Source organism: Clinocottus analis, unplaced genomic scaffold, assembly GCF_023055335.1.
Source record: "Clinocottus analis isolate CAN_PGR_092001 unplaced genomic scaffold, fCliAna1.0.p SCAF_17, whole genome shotgun sequence".
Classification (NCBI taxonomy): Eukaryota; Metazoa; Chordata; class Actinopteri; order Perciformes; family Cottidae; genus Clinocottus; species Clinocottus analis.
This window is the reverse complement of record NW_027175898.1, coordinates 7927528-7948185: the sequence shown is the minus strand read 5'-3', so window position 1 is coordinate 7948185 and position 20658 is coordinate 7927528. Positions and strand designations below refer to the sequence as shown.

At 41.4% G+C, this 20658-nt stretch overlaps 1 protein-coding gene across 1 annotated transcript in view; it reads right to left on the bottom strand.

Annotated features, from left to right (window-relative positions):
* mnat1 (MNAT1 component of CDK activating kinase) overlaps positions 1-19548 on the bottom strand; it is a 32114-nt gene extending 12566 nt beyond the window's left edge. Inside the window, exons 1-6 of the mRNA XM_068580584.1 lie at positions 19388-19548; positions 13544-13696; positions 13090-13163; positions 11053-11156; positions 10691-10831; positions 9362-9493 (exon numbers count right to left, since the gene is read on the bottom strand). Coding sequence (XP_068436685.1) covers positions 9362-9493; positions 10691-10831; positions 11053-11156; positions 13090-13163; positions 13544-13696; positions 19388-19476 — 693 coding nt within the window. The 5' untranslated portion in view covers positions 19477-19548. The remainder of the gene's footprint in view (positions 1-9361; positions 9494-10690; positions 10832-11052; positions 11157-13089; positions 13164-13543; positions 13697-19387) is intronic.
* Between the last annotated feature and the right edge of the window lie 1110 nt (positions 19549-20658).

Below are 20658 nucleotides of genomic sequence, written 5' to 3'. Positions count from 1 at the left end.
AGGATGACACAAACAGGGAAAAAATACATTTTAAAAAGGTGTAACGTCAATCAAACTGCAGCATTAGCAACCACAAGTTCTTGAGTAACTGGTTTGGCAATAGTTTAGAGTTTTGTCTGTCAACATTTTCTCTTTCCCCTGGCACTGCTAGAACAATGAACGAGTATGTTTGTAGTTGTTGTCTACTAACTATTATAAAATAAAGCAAATCTTCATTATTCAACATAAGTTCAACAAAACGATATAGTTGCTGTGTCCCCTATAGTCAATTAGACCTGTAGTCAAGCTGAGCATACTGTAGTCTGTTTTATAAAACCCCTTCAAGCCGTAAGTACTCAAAGTTGAGATTTCAGTCGGGCTACTCCAGTTCCTAATGCTCTTGACCATGGTGATGGAGTGAGAAACATGATACTTCTTCAGGACACAGTAGAATTGTTCGATTTGGGGCCATGCCATCAAAGGGGAATTTCCACACAGCGTCAGACCACTTTGTTTTCTCCAGCATTAAAGTAATGAGACGCAGAAGATGAGCCAGACTCATGAAACAAGCCTGGAATTAAAAAGATGCTGTCTAAACAAACAATGACTATTTCAGAGTGTAGCAAAGGAACTCGCAGACAAAGAAGAGATAAAAAGATAAGGCAGAAAGCAAAGAAAAGAGTAGTGGGGGAGTGTAAACAACAGAACACAGAGGGGAGCTGATGAAAACCAAACTAAACGAATAACATGTGCCCCACGGCCTCAGACTGCCCGCCTGCCTGCCCCCGACCCCCCCCCCCCGCCCCCCCTCCACACACACACACACACACACCTAAAGCTGAGCTAAAAGTTACAAAAGCACCAAGTGATGAATACTGAGACAGCGATGGATACACAACTTTCTGAGCCAAACACAACATGGTGGTAATTGTTTTAACCAGGCCAGTGTGTAAGATAGTTAGACAAAACAATAACCACACACACACGTTTTTTTATACTCTTCTTCAACGTGATCATCAACTTCTACTTTAGTTCCCTTAATTTCCCAGAAGGTTGGGGCGACTTTCAACTTTCTTAACAGAACGAGCCTGAACCTGTTGCATTCAACAGTGATTTATGTCGGTGTTGTATTAACAGCGGGAGAAGGAGTTTATCCAGCGATAAATACTTACAGAACATCACTCAAAACAGAACAAGTGTTTTGGTAGAATTAACTTGAAACTACTGTTTCTAAAATAACTAACTATAAAAATAAGTTCCCCAGTCATTTTTTTCATGATTGATGGATTTCTTTTTATATAATAAATCACACCACATAAGTCACATTAAACTGTTTCTCATTGACTGTAAGAGATGCCAACATGTGGCATTTATCCATGTTGGGTCACTTACTATATGCAAAATAATAGGGAAAAAACACAACACCTGATCAAATAATGGACCCATGATCAGATGTTATTTGAGCCTGATGCCCTTCTCGACACGGCTAGTCTTTAAACGCAGTTTAAATTCCCTTGGATTGTTTGATTTTTTTTCCTTTAAAACACAAAAGCTAGACACACACTTCTCTATGGTTTTCATTCAACCTTTAACCCCAAGGTGCCAGTGATCCCTTATACAGTCCCATCCATTCATCCAACACAGTGGAGCCCCACCACAGGCTAATGAAACCCAGACCAACCAACCCAAACCCAGTCACTCTCCCTCTCTTCTGCTCTCCGTCAGTCCCTCCATCCATCTTGTTTCAGACTTTCAGCACTGTTTAACTCCTCTACTGCGCCAATCAAAGAGACGCACTGGAAAGACAGCGTGGAGGGGGAAGCACGAGAAGAAAACTTTACAGCGTTGGAGCGGTAGAGGAAGAGAGGCAAATTGGGAGTTGCAGATAGCTAAAGAGCAATAAATCAGATTTTTGAGCGACAGACAGAACAGAGCCAACCCCCACTCTGGAGAAATTTCTGTTGCATTCCTCAGGAAGGGCACCTTGAAAACTGGCAGACACATCATCATGACCAAACACAGCATAAGACATGCATACACAAGAACGAGCTTTGCTCTTCTGAATACATTTACAAAAATTAGTAAATGAATGATTTTTTGTTACTCCTAAGCTGCTTTGATGCAAGATAAGCCGTCCGACAGTCCATCCAATGCCGAGCTGCGTGGTCTCCGACATGCTCCATCCTCTGCTCCACCTAATAATACTGCTGAAGCTTTCAATCATGAACTCATCGTGTCCTATTAAAAGCTTGTGTGAATTACAGCATGTGAATGTTGTTTTCCAAATGCCCCGGTGAAAGAAAGCAACAGAAGGGAAGAGCGAGGGGACCCCCAGCCAGGCCCAGCAGAGCAGAAATGGCTGAGGGACAAGGGGCCACTGGAACAACACCGATGAAAGAGCCAACACAAACATCTGCTTTTCACATCATAGAGGCTCACCGTACTACCTATACGACATTATGTGGGCCTTCATGATGCTTTAAAGTTTGTGTATAACTGGTATTTAAGACTCTTATAATACCCTTGTGACACTAAAATGAAACTCTGGGGGTCATCAATCTCAATAAAACCACAGGGGAGGATGATTTGAGTAAATCACAATTGCACCAGAGAGAGTAGTCCTGCTTCTCCTGGTATTGTGATCCGCCTACATTTAACCTCATGTCCAGGCAGAGTTATATTGCCTTGATACCAGCTTCAATTTCTAAGAGTCAAATGATTTTAAAAGGTCAGGTCACTGTTGCCTGCACTCATGCTGGTGGAGGGGACAGGTGTGCTGGCTAGGAAAACTATGAACCACTCTTTGCCTTATGGGGGGGCCTTGTGAATTTGGCACGTTACCTATTTCTCAACTTAACAGTGCCTTCTGGGAAAGCAACAGGGTTAACCCATCTGACAGAAATATGACAGACATTCATGTGACTTTTATGGGACAGAGGTCTCATAAGTCACATTGCTTTTAAAGTATGAGGGGTCTGCCCCTGAGGCATAACACCAAAGTCTATATTAAAAACAAGAGATGGATGGGGTCAGAGGTGCTCCTAGATTTTTAAACAATGTGACAACGACAAGCCAGACATTTTAAAAAACTTCCTAAAACTCAGTTTTATAGATGTTGTCTTGCAACATTCTTCATCAAATTAACTGCCAAACAGCTCCAATGTTTTGAAGTATGACTTCAACATCTACTCATATGCTTTGATCATTTGTACTTTCATATTTTTCTGAAGATAGAAAGTGATACTCAGTAAAGGAGGAGGTCTTATCACAATGTCCACCACGCCAGTCTTGATGATCCAAAGCACAGTGGTCAACATCTCAAATCAAGGGTCACCACAAAGAATGGCACCAGAAGCACGTGCTCCACACACACACGCTGCACGATCATCAGTACTCTCCAGGCTCCCCATCTCTCCTCTGACTTTGCAGCTCAGCAGGACACACCAAGGTCGCTGAGACTTAGCTCTCCATCAGCACCTCCCTACCACATCCACACACAACCACACACACACACAAACACACACACACACACACACACAACCACATAGACTTGCATGGTTCCCGAGGGTTTGAAGGGGCCACAGCTGGCTCCAGCAGAGCTCCAGAGGCCGCTAGGCTCTCGTCACTAATGCAGAAAGTGATAATGAGATCAATGGAAAGGGAAACAGCGGTCAGCATTGTACAGAGGATAAAATGAATAACCCTTGTTAGGGACCATCCTAGTGCCATCCCCAGCCTCAGCCCTCACTTCCACCTTCTGCCCTGGCACCGCTAGTGCTTCTGTATGGATAAAGAGCTTTGTGCTGCCCACTGAGCAGCAAGTAGGAAGTGTAAAAGCTGCTGCCCACACAGTGCCTCCCCTCGCCTTACGAGTTTAAATATAACCGCCGGTATAGTGGCAGCTGCCCCCAGCGCAAAGCTCCTAAAGCTGACAACTCCTTTTTCTGCTAGGCAGGGCTAGGCCTGTCCGTGGGTGAGGGTTGCTGAGGCCAACCTAACAGGGCCAGGGCAGGGGCAGGGGCAGAGGTGTGAATGTCCACATGTGCTGGTGCCAATCAGGGCTGAAGGTTCTCTTTACCCCCTGAGCTGACCCCTTCTCCAAAAGCCTCCGCAGCGAACCTACATGCCAGCAATCCAATAACAAGGAAAAAAGACAAAAGGCAAGGGGTTATGCACTCTCCCATATACAACTATTGGTTTGGGAAAATATGTAAACAATATCATATTCATATAGACGACAACAAAAACATATTCGTCTGGTACTATTTGTATAAAGAATAAGGGCAAACAACACTGAAGGTAGTACATGAGTGAGGAGGGGGTAGGGGGAGTATGGCACGACACCTCACAGGTAAAACCGGTTAGGCCAGTCTGCCAGAGTAAAGTAAGGCAGAGCTTGGCCTGTGCTGACGAGTACGTCTGCCAAGCAGAGGTCACTGTAGAGGACAACTTAACCAAGTAAATGAGGCCTGAGTAAACAAGCTCACACAGTATGTGTGTGTGTGTGTGTGTGTGTGTGTGTGTGTGTGTGTGTGTGTGTGTGTGTGTGTGTGTGTGTGTGTTTTCTATGATAGTCAAATACCACTGCCTAAGTGTAGAATGGAATAAAGCCAGAGAGAACCTAGGGTTATTTCAGTCAGCTACACATCTATGTTTAGGGATAAACTTTCCACCCACAGTTGGCTGACTGTGTATACGAGTTGCTCTTTGTTTATGTGTGTGTGCCTTCTGCTTTCATTAGGTGCCCATGCCGGCCTCGTCAGGTATGTCAGCTGCTCTGCCGCCTGTGAGGAGTGAAGCAGCGCTGGAACCTAGGACCTTTCATCTAAGATGGCGCTGAAAGCTGCCCCAAGGTGGAGAGATTCCCCATCGGTCACTGCTTTCAGGAATGGGAGACTGTAGCAGCTGAGGACAATCCCCAACCTCACACATAGGCACTCAGACGAAAAAACCCAATAACTTTACTGGCAAAAACAAAAGACGCCAACATGCTTGAAAACGATCAAAGACCAATATATTCATCCAATTCTTAAAATTTAAAAAAAAAAAAAATTGTATAATGACCATAAGCTCATGTGTATGTTTAGCTCTGAGCAGGTGCCCAGCAGGACGACTCGTCAGCGTGCTTGGCACTGAAGCTGGTCTTATGTGTCAGACAACAATAAGCAAACCTGTTTAAACAGTGAATAGCTGCCTCCCTCCTTCACAGAGAGTCTCTTTTGATATCAGCGGACCTCTATTTTAAAAAGACACTTTATTCTTCAAAGGATGTTTACTCAGAGTGGGTGAGGGGGGTGTACGCTTATGTGTGTGTGCATGCACCCGCACATGTGTGTGGGTTCAATAGAGTACCTACAAAGTGAAGGATTAGTGAGGGATTCGAGACCATTCCTGAGGCAAGACGAGGCCCATCCCACCTCACATCACACCTGGACCGAGACTACTTTCTCTCAGGCTTGGCTAACTTCCCTCAAGCATCCATTCACCAACATGTGAACACACAACCAGAATAATCAGGATCAGGGTTAGAGTCTCCTTCACCAAGTCCTGGAAAATCCCCAAGGCAAAAAGTAGTGTTAGAGAAGCTGAGATGTCCCTTTGCATGTTTCCAGTAAACATGACACAACTTGATGCGACGTTAGAGCACTCTTTAAATAAAGACTGGGCAAGCTGAGGAAGAATCGGCATCCTCACGTTCCGTGGGTCAAATGGCAGATATATCATCCCTGCCGGTGAATATCTGGTAGGGCATGTAGCGGTGGGTGAGAAGGTGTTAAGGGCCCAATGAATTTCTGCTTCTGTGACTGGTGAACATGCACGTCGACAAAAACATCCAGATGAAAAAACAAGAGGCCCTCTGTCCATTCATCACTGTCACAATCTGTTTTTCCTTTGAGTACTTGCTTGAAAAAAAAAGTAGTACTGGGGCTTCTATAAAAGCGTGTTTTGATTGTATATTATTATTTGTTGGGTGACATGTTCCTCACAACTTCCAAAAACCACGAAATAAAACGGCTTGTTTTGTTTGACCAACGATCAAAAATCCAAAAGACGATCCGTTTACAAAGCGGGAAAAAAAACAAAAAGAAAACGTAACATGATTATTAAAATGGTTGCCCAATTTCAACTCCTTCCGCCTAGATGGAGGTTTATGGTCCCATGGTGCTGAACAAAGTGTTATAAAAACAGCTTTGTTCGAGCAGCCATCACTCAGATGCAGAAGTTGTAGCAACATTGCACAGATGCATATTTATTTATTGTACTTTAGTGGTTGAAGTGATTATTGGAGCCTTGACTACTTTAATCATGTCCATCTATTGTCTGTGTTGGAAATGTGTAGAGATGGATGAATTGTCGACTGCAAACCAAACCTATCTCTGGGTAGATTTCAGCACTAATTGGTGTTCCTGTCAGTGAAAAGAGGGACATCTTAAATGTGAAAAGGGCATATCATGGAAATGTGTCCCAGGTTTGGAAATGTGTTTTTACATTTGCCTCCCCTAATTCCTACAGAAGAAAAACTGAAACCTCGCTTGGAACAAGGGACCACAAACTCGCAGATAAATGAATTCCAGCAATCGGCAGGAATCCACCGCTCTGTGTTGAAACCCCACCAAGTCAAACAGAAGTCATTCTTATGGACTCTGAAGTGAAGGGAAATCCAAACCCACACGTTCCCCTGACTCAAGTCTCGCAGTCCAACAGAGCAGATGCATGGTGAGAGCTCTGCTACACCAACAGGAGCTAAGGGACAGGAGGATGAAGAGAAATGGGAAGAAAGAAGTGAGGAAAAACAGCCACAGATAAAGCCAAGAGCAACACAACCGCGCTGCTTCTCTCTCCATCAGCAAGTTTAACTTTATGCTCTATATCAAAAGAGAGTCAGAGTCCTAATCTTCTACTTGGATCAATTCAATGCCTTTCTACTGGTGGTAAATGTGCCCGTTGTCTCTTTGGGGTTTAATAAGTAAATTAATGCTCCTTTAAGTCTCCTTGATTATTACTGCATCCGAATATCTAATGGAGTTTCAAAGAGCTATGCCAGTGGAAAACACATTTAAAATGGGCAGAATAGACTAACGAAGAAGGGAAAACACAGTGGGAGTTGGGTAATACCTGTGTATGTCAAAGCCTAGCTCCGGCTTGAGCCTAGGTGAGTACGAAGCAGATATCTCTCACACGCTTCACTAAACTGTGGGAAGACAACCTTGCCTCATGAGGGTTGCTGTGAGGGGGGTGAGGGTGATGACACAGGCGATCTCATCACAATAAAATGAAAATAATAAGCTGAAAACTGGAAAGATAGCCAAATGGAAGGTCTCCTCAGACACAGTGAGCACAAAGCTTCAACCCTCAGAGCGTTCAGAGCCGTGAGCCCACATGCTCTCTCTGTGGGTCCCACCGTTCACCCACAGGAATGTGATGACATGACTGAAGGGGGAGGGCTCTGTTCCCACAATGAAGAAGCTCCAGACACCCAGGAACATCTTCCCTTTGATGGTCTGGACTGTTAGCACCACTCTCTTATCAACAAGCACTGCACGTGAAGTATAAATTATCACTGTGCTAAAATCACACCAAAATAATAACTATTCAAACCCAAAGTACCTCCAGCAGATAGATGTTTACCACCACGTGACTTTAACCCGCATGGGCCCATTATAAATATAGTAGCCATTTGTTATTTATGGTATATATATAGCTTCTACATGCGCTCATGTTTCACTCTGCTCACCCTGCTTTCACCTGTGAGAAGCAAAGCCAACTCTGAAAAATCCATGCAAGTTTGTGTTCAGACCGACATCCATGGTGGGTAGAGGTCTGAAAATCTTTAATCAAGGAGAAGCAGTGTAACTCGCATCAAAAGAAAAGCTCAAATAAAAGTAAAAATAACCATTTCACAAACCTACTCAAGCAAGTAAAAGTACTTGGTAAATGAAATATAAAGTAAAAGTTACTTTCTGTTCTAATATTTGTGTTTGTGCGGGCCAGAAGTCGTTTCATGAAAGTGAAAGTCAAGTCTCAAGTCTTTGGTCAAGAGTCTGAGTCAAGTCTCGTGTCTCTTTTTGGAATAAGTGTTACATCCGCTGTACATCAGGTCATAAATAGCCACTGGCAACGTGGTTATTTCGAGGGAATGCACTTTGCTACGCATGGTGATTATCTCTCATTGAGTCATTTGTATATCATCTAGACAAAATTATTGATAAGATTACTGCAAAATATTGTGCTTGCTAGCTGTGACGCCTACTTTTGTTGCCTGTATCTGTTATCTTGAAATGGATAGGAAGGGTGCTGCATATGTTTTGCCTTCTCCAAAAGCACAGGTACCCAAACCAATACAACAATTTAAATTTACCATTGGGCATCACTATAAAACATTAAGCAACCAATGTGAAAAGAAACATTTCTCATCAAAAGAAAACCTGCTCTGCACAATGAGAGGATTCTGTTAATATATCAAAATCAATAACGTGATCATCTGACTTAGACGTTTGTACTCTGTGTAACCTACATTTGTACTGCATTGACTAAATACACTTTTTAATACGGAATAAATTGTGTAAAAGGCGTTGCAGGCTGCATTCCAACACGGCCATCAGTGGCATACTGAGTAGTTACTGGATTTGATTAAGTACAACCAAATCATAAAATAAAAAGGTATTTGCCTTATTTTCTCTATTTTATGAATATCTGACTCAAGTGTTGTCTCTCTGTGCTGCAATGGGTATTGGTTAAAGCTCTCCAGCAAAACTGCACAGCTTGGAAAACAGCTCATTTCAGTTAATATGGTAAAATAACCAACTAGTTGAAATAAAAAAAGGTATAAATGGCAAATGTAGGAAACTAAAAAATAAAAGCACAGTTCCTAAAAATAACTACACTTTTATAAATAAATACACTTTTTTGTGTATTGAGTTACCACCTATCCCTGATCCTTATTCATTTAAATGAGCACACTTTCTTTATGCAGTGTGGGTGCAGAAGGATTCGACAAAAACATTCATAGCCAGCCTAATTTGTGCACATTCCTGGTAAATTACTATGTAACATTAAATTGGTATTTTGACTGTTTACCTCTCGGTTGCTGAAGATAGGAATAAAATAATGAATGTTGAAAACTTTGCAGAGCTGTAAAACGCATCCTGGTCATATGATAAAGCATCGTTTTCATCTGATAAACCTTTAAACTCATAGAAGGATCTATCTAACTGGGATTCCTGGATTATAATTCAATGTCTCACAAGTACCTGATATGACACGCCCCCCACCAACACAGCCCCTTAGATTTTTTTAAACAGGGCAAGAGTCCATCCCTTTGAATTAGTACGTACAGCTTGAACGGGCATCAAAGGTTTAATAAGTCTAAAGTTGCACTCACCATATTGATTCCAGTTGAGAATAGGCTGGCAGGTTTGACTGCCTGTTTCTGCTGCTCTATCTGGGTCTCCAGCTTGGCAGCACGGACCTTGTGTTGGGCAAGCAAGATGGTGGCAGGAAGTTGAGACTGTTCCTGGTGAGACAAATGGGATTTGGGATTTTATGAGAATGTTAATCTTGTGTGTACATGCCACAAAGTGTTTCATCAGGATCAGTGGTCATCAACAACAGCTTGACACTTGTATGTATACGTTGAGCCCCCTTCGCCTCATCAGAATAGGATGCTTTCAGGCCACATTATTAATGCAAGTCATATCAACATTACTGTTGCACTGCAGGGGACGCTACTTCAAGTGCACTGCGCCGCCTTCACCTCCATTAAAAGCAAGGTCGGACATTTCAATTTCTCAAGTGGAGTGTTGCCAAGAGCTGAAGTCTAAGAACACAAGCTTGGATACTTTGTTCACAAAAGGGTAGGACAATTTTTGATGGGGTGGACAGCAAATGTAGGACAGTCTAGAGGTGTTCTAGCATTTAACAAGAAACAAAAAGTGAGTTACTGGCTTCTAACACATCTGATGTCAAACATTTACAACTTTCACTCACGCTAGTTGTACTTATTTTGGACAGGTGAATTGACTGCTTTATTTGAATGACATCACATATTTAAGATGATTGTCAATTGACAAAGATATTGAGGAAAAAGGTTAAAGAAAAAAAATAAGCCTGCAGAGAAATAATGTCAAATATTATTTTTTTACATTCGATAAGAAGAAGAATCAAGAAGTGTGTCACTTGTTTCGAATGATGTGTTTTATTTCCCACTAGTTGAGCAAACACCAACAAGGAATCTAAATATGTGTGTTGGTGTATGTGTATGAGGACAGGGAGCTCTTTGACCACAGGGATGTACATATGTCAAAGCTCAGGACAGTTCCCCCTGGGGGGTAGGAGCTGATCTCATCTGCCTACAGTCAACAGGCCCTGTGCCTTGAACAAACAAACACACAGCTTAGCCTGCTATCTGCGATGGTCCTTCAGCAGCCCGCTCTGCAGGAACAATCACTTCCAAAGCTTGCAGCTCAACACAATGGAGCCAGGAGGCTTTGGAATCACAGAATGAAAACAATGCAACCCCGAGCACAATGACTGGTAATAATCTCTTAATGATCCACAGCCATGAACCCTCAGGCTGAGGGTGTGTGTGTGCGTGTGTGCTTATGTGTGTGTGCGTGGGTGTGTGTCAAATATGGAACATCTGCCATAATGTGACTGCTTTTGTCTTTACCGGACTGTGGACGAATGTACATGAAACATTTGTGTGTCTCACCAGTTCATCCAGCAGAGCCTGCTTGTTCTTCCTCTTGGCTTGCAGCTGCCTCTGCTCGTCCTGCAGCAACTCCAGCCTCCGCTTCTCATTGCCCTGCTGCTCCAACAAGATCAGCTCCTCCACTTCCTCCTGCTCTCTTGTCTGAGGAGAACAGGGATGTTGCAAACACTTGTGTCGCATATTTGACCAAAAGGCTGAATTCTAATCAGCCCCGGTGTGCCGTATTGTACTTGACCCCACACTCTTACTTCTCCAAAGGTGGGAGCAACCAAAAAGCAAATGCCTTCCAGCGTCTATTTTAACATGTGATAACCATTATTATTGGAGGTATTAAAGATGTTTGGGAAAATACTAATACATACCAGTTTAACTCTATTCTTCTGGATGAGATCTCTGTTCTCCTTCTGGTACTGCTCCATCTGCAGCTTTGTGTTCTCCACATCAATGTTGTTTGTCAGGTTATATACTACATGGAGCAGACACAAACCAGCATTAAGGGGTCAGTATACTCCATTAAAAGTACAATTTAGATAGTCGAACAGCTTCAGAGCCCCATCCCCACACAGCTTTCCTATGCCACATAGGGGGGGCTGTGTCCGTCCATTTCTATAACCTTTCGAAACCAACTGTCCGACATTCAGAATCAGAATCAGCTTTAGTGGCCATGTAAAGCTGCACATACATAGAATTTGACGCCAATTACACTTTGCTCCTCGTACTTATATACAAAGATAAATTTATAAAAGACCACAAAAAAAGACATTAAGAAAACTGAAAAACAGTAAACATTAGTCCGTAGTCCAGAAAGTGCAGATGGGGGTGTCAGATTAATTGTTCCTCAGACTAACGGCCAGTGGGAAGAAGCTGTTCTTGTGTCTGGTGGTTCCACATGCGCTGATTGGCCAGCTGTGCGGAGGTGAAAGAGAAGCCAAGGTTTGAACTTAGATCATACACCTGTTACCAAGCACGGTGCATACTCACAATACTATTATTTTCAATTATAGTCTGGGCCCAAAGTGTTTCAGGGATAAAAAACATTACCATCTGAAATACTGAAAATAAATGTGTAAAATGACAGTCAAGACAAGTAGAATTTGTATTTAATTGAATGGCGTGTGGGAACTGTGGGGAAAAATATAACTTCAAGGCTTCTTAAGTAGGAATTTAGGGAGAATTTTGAGGGTTTAAATGGTTAAAAAATAAAGAGGCTGTCAACTTAGAGTGCACACATAATACTACCAGAGCACAGACCTATGACCTAGCCTTCTAAAATGCCATCAATTTATAATTGGAACTGGACACCTGACTTTAACATGACATTCACATTAATGTCTCCCTGTCTAGGCCCACCCTCCCTGTCCCACTCGGCCCATCGTTTTTGAATTGGGATGACGTCACACAGAATTTGAATAACCTTATCTAAACTCAGGGAAAGGTTTGACATATTTTACATGGGGCAGCAGGCTAACTAAAGTCTGTGGCCTGTTTTTAATTGGCTTGCTGGTAATTCTTTTAATAATTTAACTAGAATACGGCTTGAGCATATTGCGATTAAATTGCACATCTCTTGGCACAGAAATCAATATTTACCATTTCTGCCTATTCTGTTTTTAACATCTAAATATTAGATTTAAAGATTACATACAGCACATTTGCATTGCAATCTTAGTAGGCACTTAGGCCATGACCAGACACCATTATAGGGGTTTTGCTTTGGTTTTAATTTGACTTATCTACAGATTTACAAATAACAACAGAGGCCTTACAGTGTATTCAAGATTTCTGTGAAACTTTTAGCCAATCGCATGCTGTAGAAATCAACCAATGAGAGGCGAATGATCCTAAAATGCTGTGATGTTAAAACCAGCTTGTAGATTCCTGTTCGGGGTCTTGGAGCCAAAGCCAGACAGTAACGGTCTGTGGAGGCGGCTGAGTAATGTACTTGGTATCATCATTGAAATTCAATTAAAACCGTTTATTATAACTCATTGAATTCTGGGCTTCTGGTCGCACAAGCACCCGAGATTTTAACAATGCTTAACAGGCACATGATGTTTTAAAGTCCAGAAACACTGATTTTCTTTCTGTGTAAATAATGACAAACTACACAGTTACTATTGTTTGCAACCTTCGAGGTGCCCTGTCAAAGGTTTTACAGACGTCTCTAATGCTGGTCTATAAGAAAAATGCCTTTGGGTTTGTTTGATTTTGTTGCAGCAGCTTGGTTGGCCACTGGGACGAAGTGGCAGAGAGGCTGACTGGCCGTATAATATCCAGCTCTCTTGATACATTCATGCTTAAAGTCCATGGTGGGTTGCCAGTCAGGGCGTGTTAGCATTACACTTACAGGCATCCCTTCTGCTCTTTGTCTGAGCATGAGGCTTCCAAGCGGGTCCTACCTGTGTCCTCCAATTGCTCCAAATAGTCGTTATACTCTCTCAGACTGGGGAAGTCAAAATCTCTCTTGTTGTATCTGCAGAGGAAGACCAGAACTGATGAGACAAAGTAAAACCCGATGAAAGCAAATATGCGCCGGCATTAATAGCCCCCATTAAATCAACCATTTTAAAATACCATGTCTGCATACTGGCTAATAGACACACATTAGATGTCAATTAAGGGGCTATTAAGGAACAGATGAGAGGGAGAGAGGGATGGCAGGGAGGGGCTGAGAAGTAAAAACCTGGCAGGGAAAGAGCCTTCCTGTTTGAGCCCCCCCGGGGAGACTCATTGTCTACAAAACAAACAGTGTAATGAGAAAGACAAAGGTGGCTTAAGAAGTGGGAGGAGGCATGAGATGACACATAAACACGCAGAGCCCCACCCCTCACCCCCCTGCTCCCCCTCACTCACATCTTCAGCACCTTCTTGCGAATCTCCACCTCCTTATCTACGGCCGGGTCTTCGAAGAGCTGCACTCGGAAGTTGCTCTTCCTCAGGGGCGTGTCACACTGCACGCAGTTACCCGAGCCACGTGCAAACAGCATCTCCACACAGTTCTCGCATCTGTTGGGGAGAAAGGACAACGAAACAGAGACAACATCACGCTGAGTTGAATGTTTCCAGCGGTGACCCTTCCAGGCAAGCCTGAGAGACGGTTGTACGCATGGATGCGTGTGTGTGTGTGTGTGTGTGTGTGTGTGTGTGGTTGCTGAAATACAATTTTCCACACAATAAAGTAAATTTGTGTTTTTTATTTCATGTCTGCAAGTTATCATCAGGCACAGTGGGTGATAATGGGGCATATGAATATTTCCTCTAAGTGCTCAAAGATGGCTGGGATTATTATTGAAATGTCGATTAGGCTGCCTTCTCCTCTCAGACGAGAGGAAATTAGTCTGACACCCCATCAGTGGTGTGTCTGTCTGCCCTGGAAAAACATTTGCTTTATTGTTATTTCAACAGACCTCAGTCATGCCACGTATACATAATATGATCAAATCCTGCTCTGTAATTCACAGTGTAGTATATCATTATAATGGTCTTTTAGGAAAAGAAATACAGATATATATATTTGCAGTGTTTTGTATTCCTTACTTCATTAGGTAAATTTAAGTATTTTGAGATTAACAATTATTTCTGTTTGAGGCTTTCATTTATCTGAAAATGTAAGTTTCATATCTATAAGAAACACCCGTTTAATTCAATTCCAAACTTTTTTCCTTTTCTGTTGAAAATATCCTTATTATTCTTGACACAGTGCCTAAATGAAAGGAAGCTGTATTATGGAGACGTTAAAGCCACACATTTTTATATTGTGGAAGTCTAGGCAGTTATTGATCAAAGTATCTACTATAAATCTTTTTAATGGATACAATTACTTTCCTAGAGAAAAGACAAATATGTAGCAGTACAGCACAGTCACGATGAGTTGTTCAGGCAGCCTTTAGTTCCTCGTATAATTGTATTCAGTAAAGAAAACGCCCCTCCACTTATGACCAATTCTAAAGAAAATGGTCGAAACATTCTTCAGATGGTGTTGAAAAATTTCAGGTGAAACTAAGGTTCAAACAGGAAGGTCTATTTCATGCATCATGACGACATGACTCCATGACAACTGTCAGACCTAACTAAGGTCACAACCTTGAGCTTAGCCATCAATCACACCTTTATGCAGGTAGGCATTTAGCCATCAGTCACACTTAAGTGAGGAGTGGACGCTGAAGACAATGGGAATGTCCTAAATCTCCCCTAATAGGGTGGAGGGCCTGGATAAACGTTTGCACAGTACACTTCTTTAATTAAGTCTCTGTGGAGCTTTATTTCCACAGGAATTCACCTCCTGCTTGCAACCACCTTCACAAAAAGGACCATCTGGTTTCCAAATGTCACTATCTGCTTTTGAGCAAAGACAGTTTTCATAATAAAATAGAGCCAAGTTAGTGGGAAAAAGATTTTTAACGTCATTGATAGTATGGTTGAGTCATTTCTTTCCTAAGTCAAGTACTGGGCTTGAGACCTGGCCTTTGTTAAAAGCCTATTCGAACAATCACGACAAAGTCCTCATACGAGGCATTTTACTTCATCAGCAAGATTCAAACATAAGAAGCAGTTAAAAGGTGAAACTGCAGAGCTATGAAGTTTGGCTGTTTACATCTAGCGTCTCAGATATGGGTCAAACAAGCCCAACCAGTCAAGTATGACACCAAGCTTTCACAGTCATGCAACAAACAGACGGAACCTGCGTTACAGGGGACTATCTTACAAGCATGGCAGATTAGCTGAGCTTAGATGAAGCCACAAAATAAAAATGAAAAAGAAACGAGAGACAAACATCTGCGTTGTCCAGTTGGCGCATAAGAGCATGAGGAGTCCCTGCTCAAGTGCACCATGGAAGAGGCAGATGTTCACTGTGGCCCAAGGCTACAGGAGATGTATAGGCCTGGCCATATGGAGGTGGATGGTGGGATTCAGCTTGTTTCCACAGGCCCACAAAGAGCCCATTCATCAACACGGTACGCGGAGTGGGGCGTAGCTTGCCCCCTGCCCCATAAATGGACCACACATCAGAACTCTCCAAAGGGGAAATCCTGTGTAACTCTAGACCAAAGAGGTGAACGTCTAAGAGGGAGGGAGGAGATTTAAGAGTCAATTTGCAATCTTCCTTTTTGTAATGCGCCTCCTTTAAGCGACAGCTTTTGGTTTGTGTACCTGTTGCAATTTGTAATCAAAAGGAGACTCGGAAACCTATTGCCAGGCTACGCTGTATTGCTTGAGCATACTGAACAGACAATTAAGTAAGCCAAAAGATCTCTAGCAGCTTGCCATCTCTGTGTCCTAGGGCTGTTGTTGCTGACCGAGTACTCCCTACTCCTCCCTCTCTCTCACCTGTCCTGCTCGGAGCTCGAGGCTCCTATCTGTCCCATCTGCAGCTGTCAGCAGGTCAAAGAAGGGGGTTAAAAAAGGGAGGGTGAAAAGGGTCCTGGCTCAGCATAGAGGCCTTTACACAATCATGGGTGACACTGTCTGCGTCTTTGCCTTCATTTCACGCAAAAGAGAACAAAATTAAAACAGCACTATAAAACACACAGGAGTATTATTCACTTGTTTGTGCCATAAAGCTCAAACTCCTGAATCCTGACGGGGCTGGCTTCATGTCAAATGTAAACCTTCAATGACACTCTGTCCTGCCCTGTGACCTACAATACCTGCAGCAGCAGAGTTAAAAGAAAATGCTGAGGCCCAGGAGTATGATTGCTTACACAGGAAGTTCGCATAGGCTTGTCTGATCTTAAAAAAAGAAAGCCTAGATTTGGTGTACTTTACAGTGAGTTATTTTTTTTACCTTCAAAACAGAGCCAGGATAGCCGTTTCCCCTGCTACAGTCTTCATGCCGAACTAACCATCTCCTCGTAGCTTTGGTCATATTTATAGTCTCATAGCTCTCAGAAACAAAGCAAATAAGTTTATTTCACAAATTCTCAATCTATTGCTTTCATTTTCTAAGTAACCACTAGTTTGTACTGATTACTCAGAAAAAAAGTACGTTATGCCCATCCATGTCTATCTATCGAAAGACTTCTGGAATTCTGCGTGCCTGAAAAAGCTTTCTCTAATGTATTATCGATTATAAACCTAAAACAACTACCAGATGCAGAAAACTAGCTTTTACTTACTGATCCTCCCAACTTCCCTATAGAGAGTAGGCGCTCAATCACCACTCTATATCTGAGCTACTATCATTTGTGTCTGTGCTCAGTGTCAAATGCCAAAGGACATGGGTCCGATGTCATTGTGCAAAGGTAATAAAAAAACACACGTCAAATGACCCGATGACATGGATACAAAATGTGCTGTGCTGGGGTTTAAATTTAGATGCAGGCTGGAGGTGGAGAAGCTCAATACTGCATTGCATCACTTGGTCAGTGTGGACTGGAACAGCCACTCAATCAGGCCATAGGAGTCAGAGTTACTTAAATGTCATTTGCAAGTGTTTTCATCATTTCAAGTGTTGATTGTGAAAAGAAATGTTGTTTATTTTCAAAAATATAGAAGAAAATAACCATTTCAGTTTCTCAAAGGCCAATGGGACATCATCAAATTACTTGATTTGTCCAACCAAGTCCACAACTCAAACAATATTTATTTTTCAGTAATTAGTTTATAAAATGGAGAGCATTTGGGCACAATCCAATAAATTCTTTCTGCATGTTTTTTGACCAAAATGTAGATTAAAAAGATTGTAGATACAATTTCTGTCAATTTGCTATTTGACTAATTGTTCTGGACAAAGTTCAACATCAACAAGAAAGTCCTAAAATCAAGTGCCGCAAATGAATAGTATGACGGCATTGACATCCTGTTCAGTAAAAAGGTTATTATGTCATACTTTACTATCATAAAAAATGCCATAAACTCAAGATTATATTTTGTGATTTTTCTGCTGACATGAGCAATTGTAAACAGAGGTACATCCCTCTGCAGAAATAGGCAGGAACCGAAAATTGCGTGTTTTTTTTACATTTCTTTCTTTTTTATTCACTTTTTCAGCATAGAATTGACTTCCCAAAATGTGAAATCGGTAACCCATTGAGCACGCTACCGTTCAGACCCTCATATCTATCAACTCCTGAGGAAGCTCTTACGAAATCCTAAGTGACGTTAGTGATGAAAATACTGATACTGTTTGAGAGTACAGCACTTTCCAAGTGGTGCATTAATTCACTGTTGCACCCGCTCTAAAGAAAAAATCCAAGGTGACCTGGGCTAGGACATTTCTCCAAATTGCTTCATTGCAGAATCATTTTAATTTTCTGTGTGTAGCCCTGCGCCCAGACAGAGCCGGTGAGTTATGAGCTTACTGACCTGATGACAAAGCATGGCCACTTCCTGATGGGACGGTCAATAAACACACAGGGTCAAAAAGATGCTCTCATCAGGCAACCATCGCCACTGCATGATGCTCATAGAGAACATGCCCCCCCTCTCTCCTCAATTAAACGAACAGGTTTTTAAACAGATGACAAGGTTAAATATTGAAAAATGCGCACCGGACAAGATTCGCTGTAAGAGAACAAGAGTACTGACATGAGGGTGGCACACAATCAAAAGTGATTTTTGTGTGATAAATACGCTCAGATCGTGCAAGCAATTCAGTCAATCGTAATCATGTGAATAACTATAACTTTTCAAATAGAATACCATACAAAGACTTGTTTATATTGTTTTATGTTATTGTATTGAATTTACTTGAAATTGATTCTAATTAAATCCGTAAAATTAAGGATCCATAACCAGGGTTATGAGTTCAACTGCTGAACCGACCAAACACAGGGTCTTAAGTAAGTAAAACATTGTTATGGTTTAGTAATCAGTCTTGAGATGGTTATGTTAAGTTAGAAAAAGGTGGAAATGATTATGGTTAGGTTGCATTTTAATGACTCTGGTATGGTGTGGCACTCCTTTCTGTCTCTGCTTGTGCCTATAGCAGGAAACCAATTAGACATTTGACGTGATTTATCAGTTGTATAGTATAGTCATGTGAGCATGCAGCGCAGTCCTTGGGTAGATTAGATTGTATTTGTTCATTTAGTATTACCCTTTTAACCATCTGTGGAAAATGTTGTACTGATTATGTGGTTTAAACTTCAGCATCAATCACAACTCTCTGAACTCGTGAACGTTGCACAAAATGTCATATTTCAAAGGACTGAAGACTCCTTCAGTGGTCCAGTGAGAAATAACTCTGTATGATTGAAGCAGCAGCATCTGTGAGTAGACCTATTCTAAAAAAAAAGGTTCAAATAAGCAGTGCAGGTTGTGCGATGTTTATTAAAAGGATGAGCAAGATTGGCAGTTGTCAGAGAACATAAACCCACTTATAACACGTCAACTTTAGTCTTCCAAAAAGATAATCATAGTTAACAATGTTCATATTATATTAACAGTAGTGTGGTTATAACTGTCAGGATGTCCTTTACAGTAATATTATGTGTCACATTATTAGAGAACATAGAAAACCGTTAGCTGTTAGCCTAAAGCTCGTGAGGCTTAAACAATGTTTTTAACGTCTTATGCACGTTAACAGCCAATCATTCAGGTTTTAAGAAGTATATAAAGCTTAATAAATGTGGGAATAGCTTTATATTAAGACTTAACCACCTGCTCTAGGGGTTTATGTTGTTAGTAGGTGTATTTTGGCACAAACTATGTAGCTTCCCTCTCTACTTTCTTTTCGATATAAATAACTTTACTCACAGCGTGTGGCCGCAGACGTTCACCATCAGCTTCAGCGACGGATTTCTGTATTTGGTTGTTTTGCATCTCGGACATCCCTGGTCGTCCATTTCTGTCTGTGCAACACAAAATAAAGACTTGAGTGCAATGTCAACAACTCTCCTCTCCTCTCCTGTCTACTGTCCCGGTGGCTAGCCGCTGTGTTACACAGAATACGGTCCGACGGAAACGGCCATGAATAAGATAACGTTCCTATTTAATGTTGACCTCTACAGCAGCGGCGTCCACTCTGTGGTGCAGGCACACCCAGGGGTGACGGGTCACGGTGGGTCCGAGGTAAAAAGCTGAGTGGTTTATTTCACGTATACATTAAAAGTTGTATTTATAGCGAATGTATAACATGTCTGTTTTAATAATAGGTGTGACTGTCTCTTCTGCTCCCAATAGATTAAATCACATATATTCCATGATCTAAGACTGGACTGAGACATAATTAACACAAAAAACCTCTTCAGATATTACTCACAAAGGCATCTGACATCATGTATATTTTGGTTGGATGAGTAATTGCATTTTTTGTTTAAGACTATAAATGACATACCCACTAAGTTATATTTAATGTGATTTATTATTTTGAATAAGCAATGCACGAGGAAGATGGAAAAGGGATGATTATAGTATTATAAAAGAGTGACACTAGCAGGTAAGTCTTTTTAAAGGTTATATCTTTAATATACACTGTATATATTCTAGCAGAATCAATGAAAGGTCAGGCCATATGGGTATATTGATTTGCTTATATTGATATTGATTAACATTAAATTTTAGACTCCATTACCAATTAATATTTGCAAAAGGAAAAAAATACAAATTTCTCAGCTTTTAAGTTAGGTTTGACAGAATAAGTACAATACTCTAAGACTGATGTATAAACCATACATCAGCTCAGATTTCACATGGTGGATTAGTAAGCCTTATTTTGAAAATATCTAAATACTTTTATTTCAAATTGCATTCATGGAAGACAAATGGGTAAGCTATGAAATGTGAAAGGTGAAAATAAGACTGTACAGAAATATCACATCACATATACTAATGTAATAAAGAAATACTCTGGATTTGCATCAATGAAGAGATGTTGGTTTCTAATCTTTACTAAATGTTATATGTGTATGTATCGTATGTAAGAGTGCATTCCTCATTGTGTGTTAGGTTGTGACACACAATGGCAATATTCACACCTTGAACAATATGTATGTTTACTGAAAGATATTTTTTTTAAAGGGGAGTGC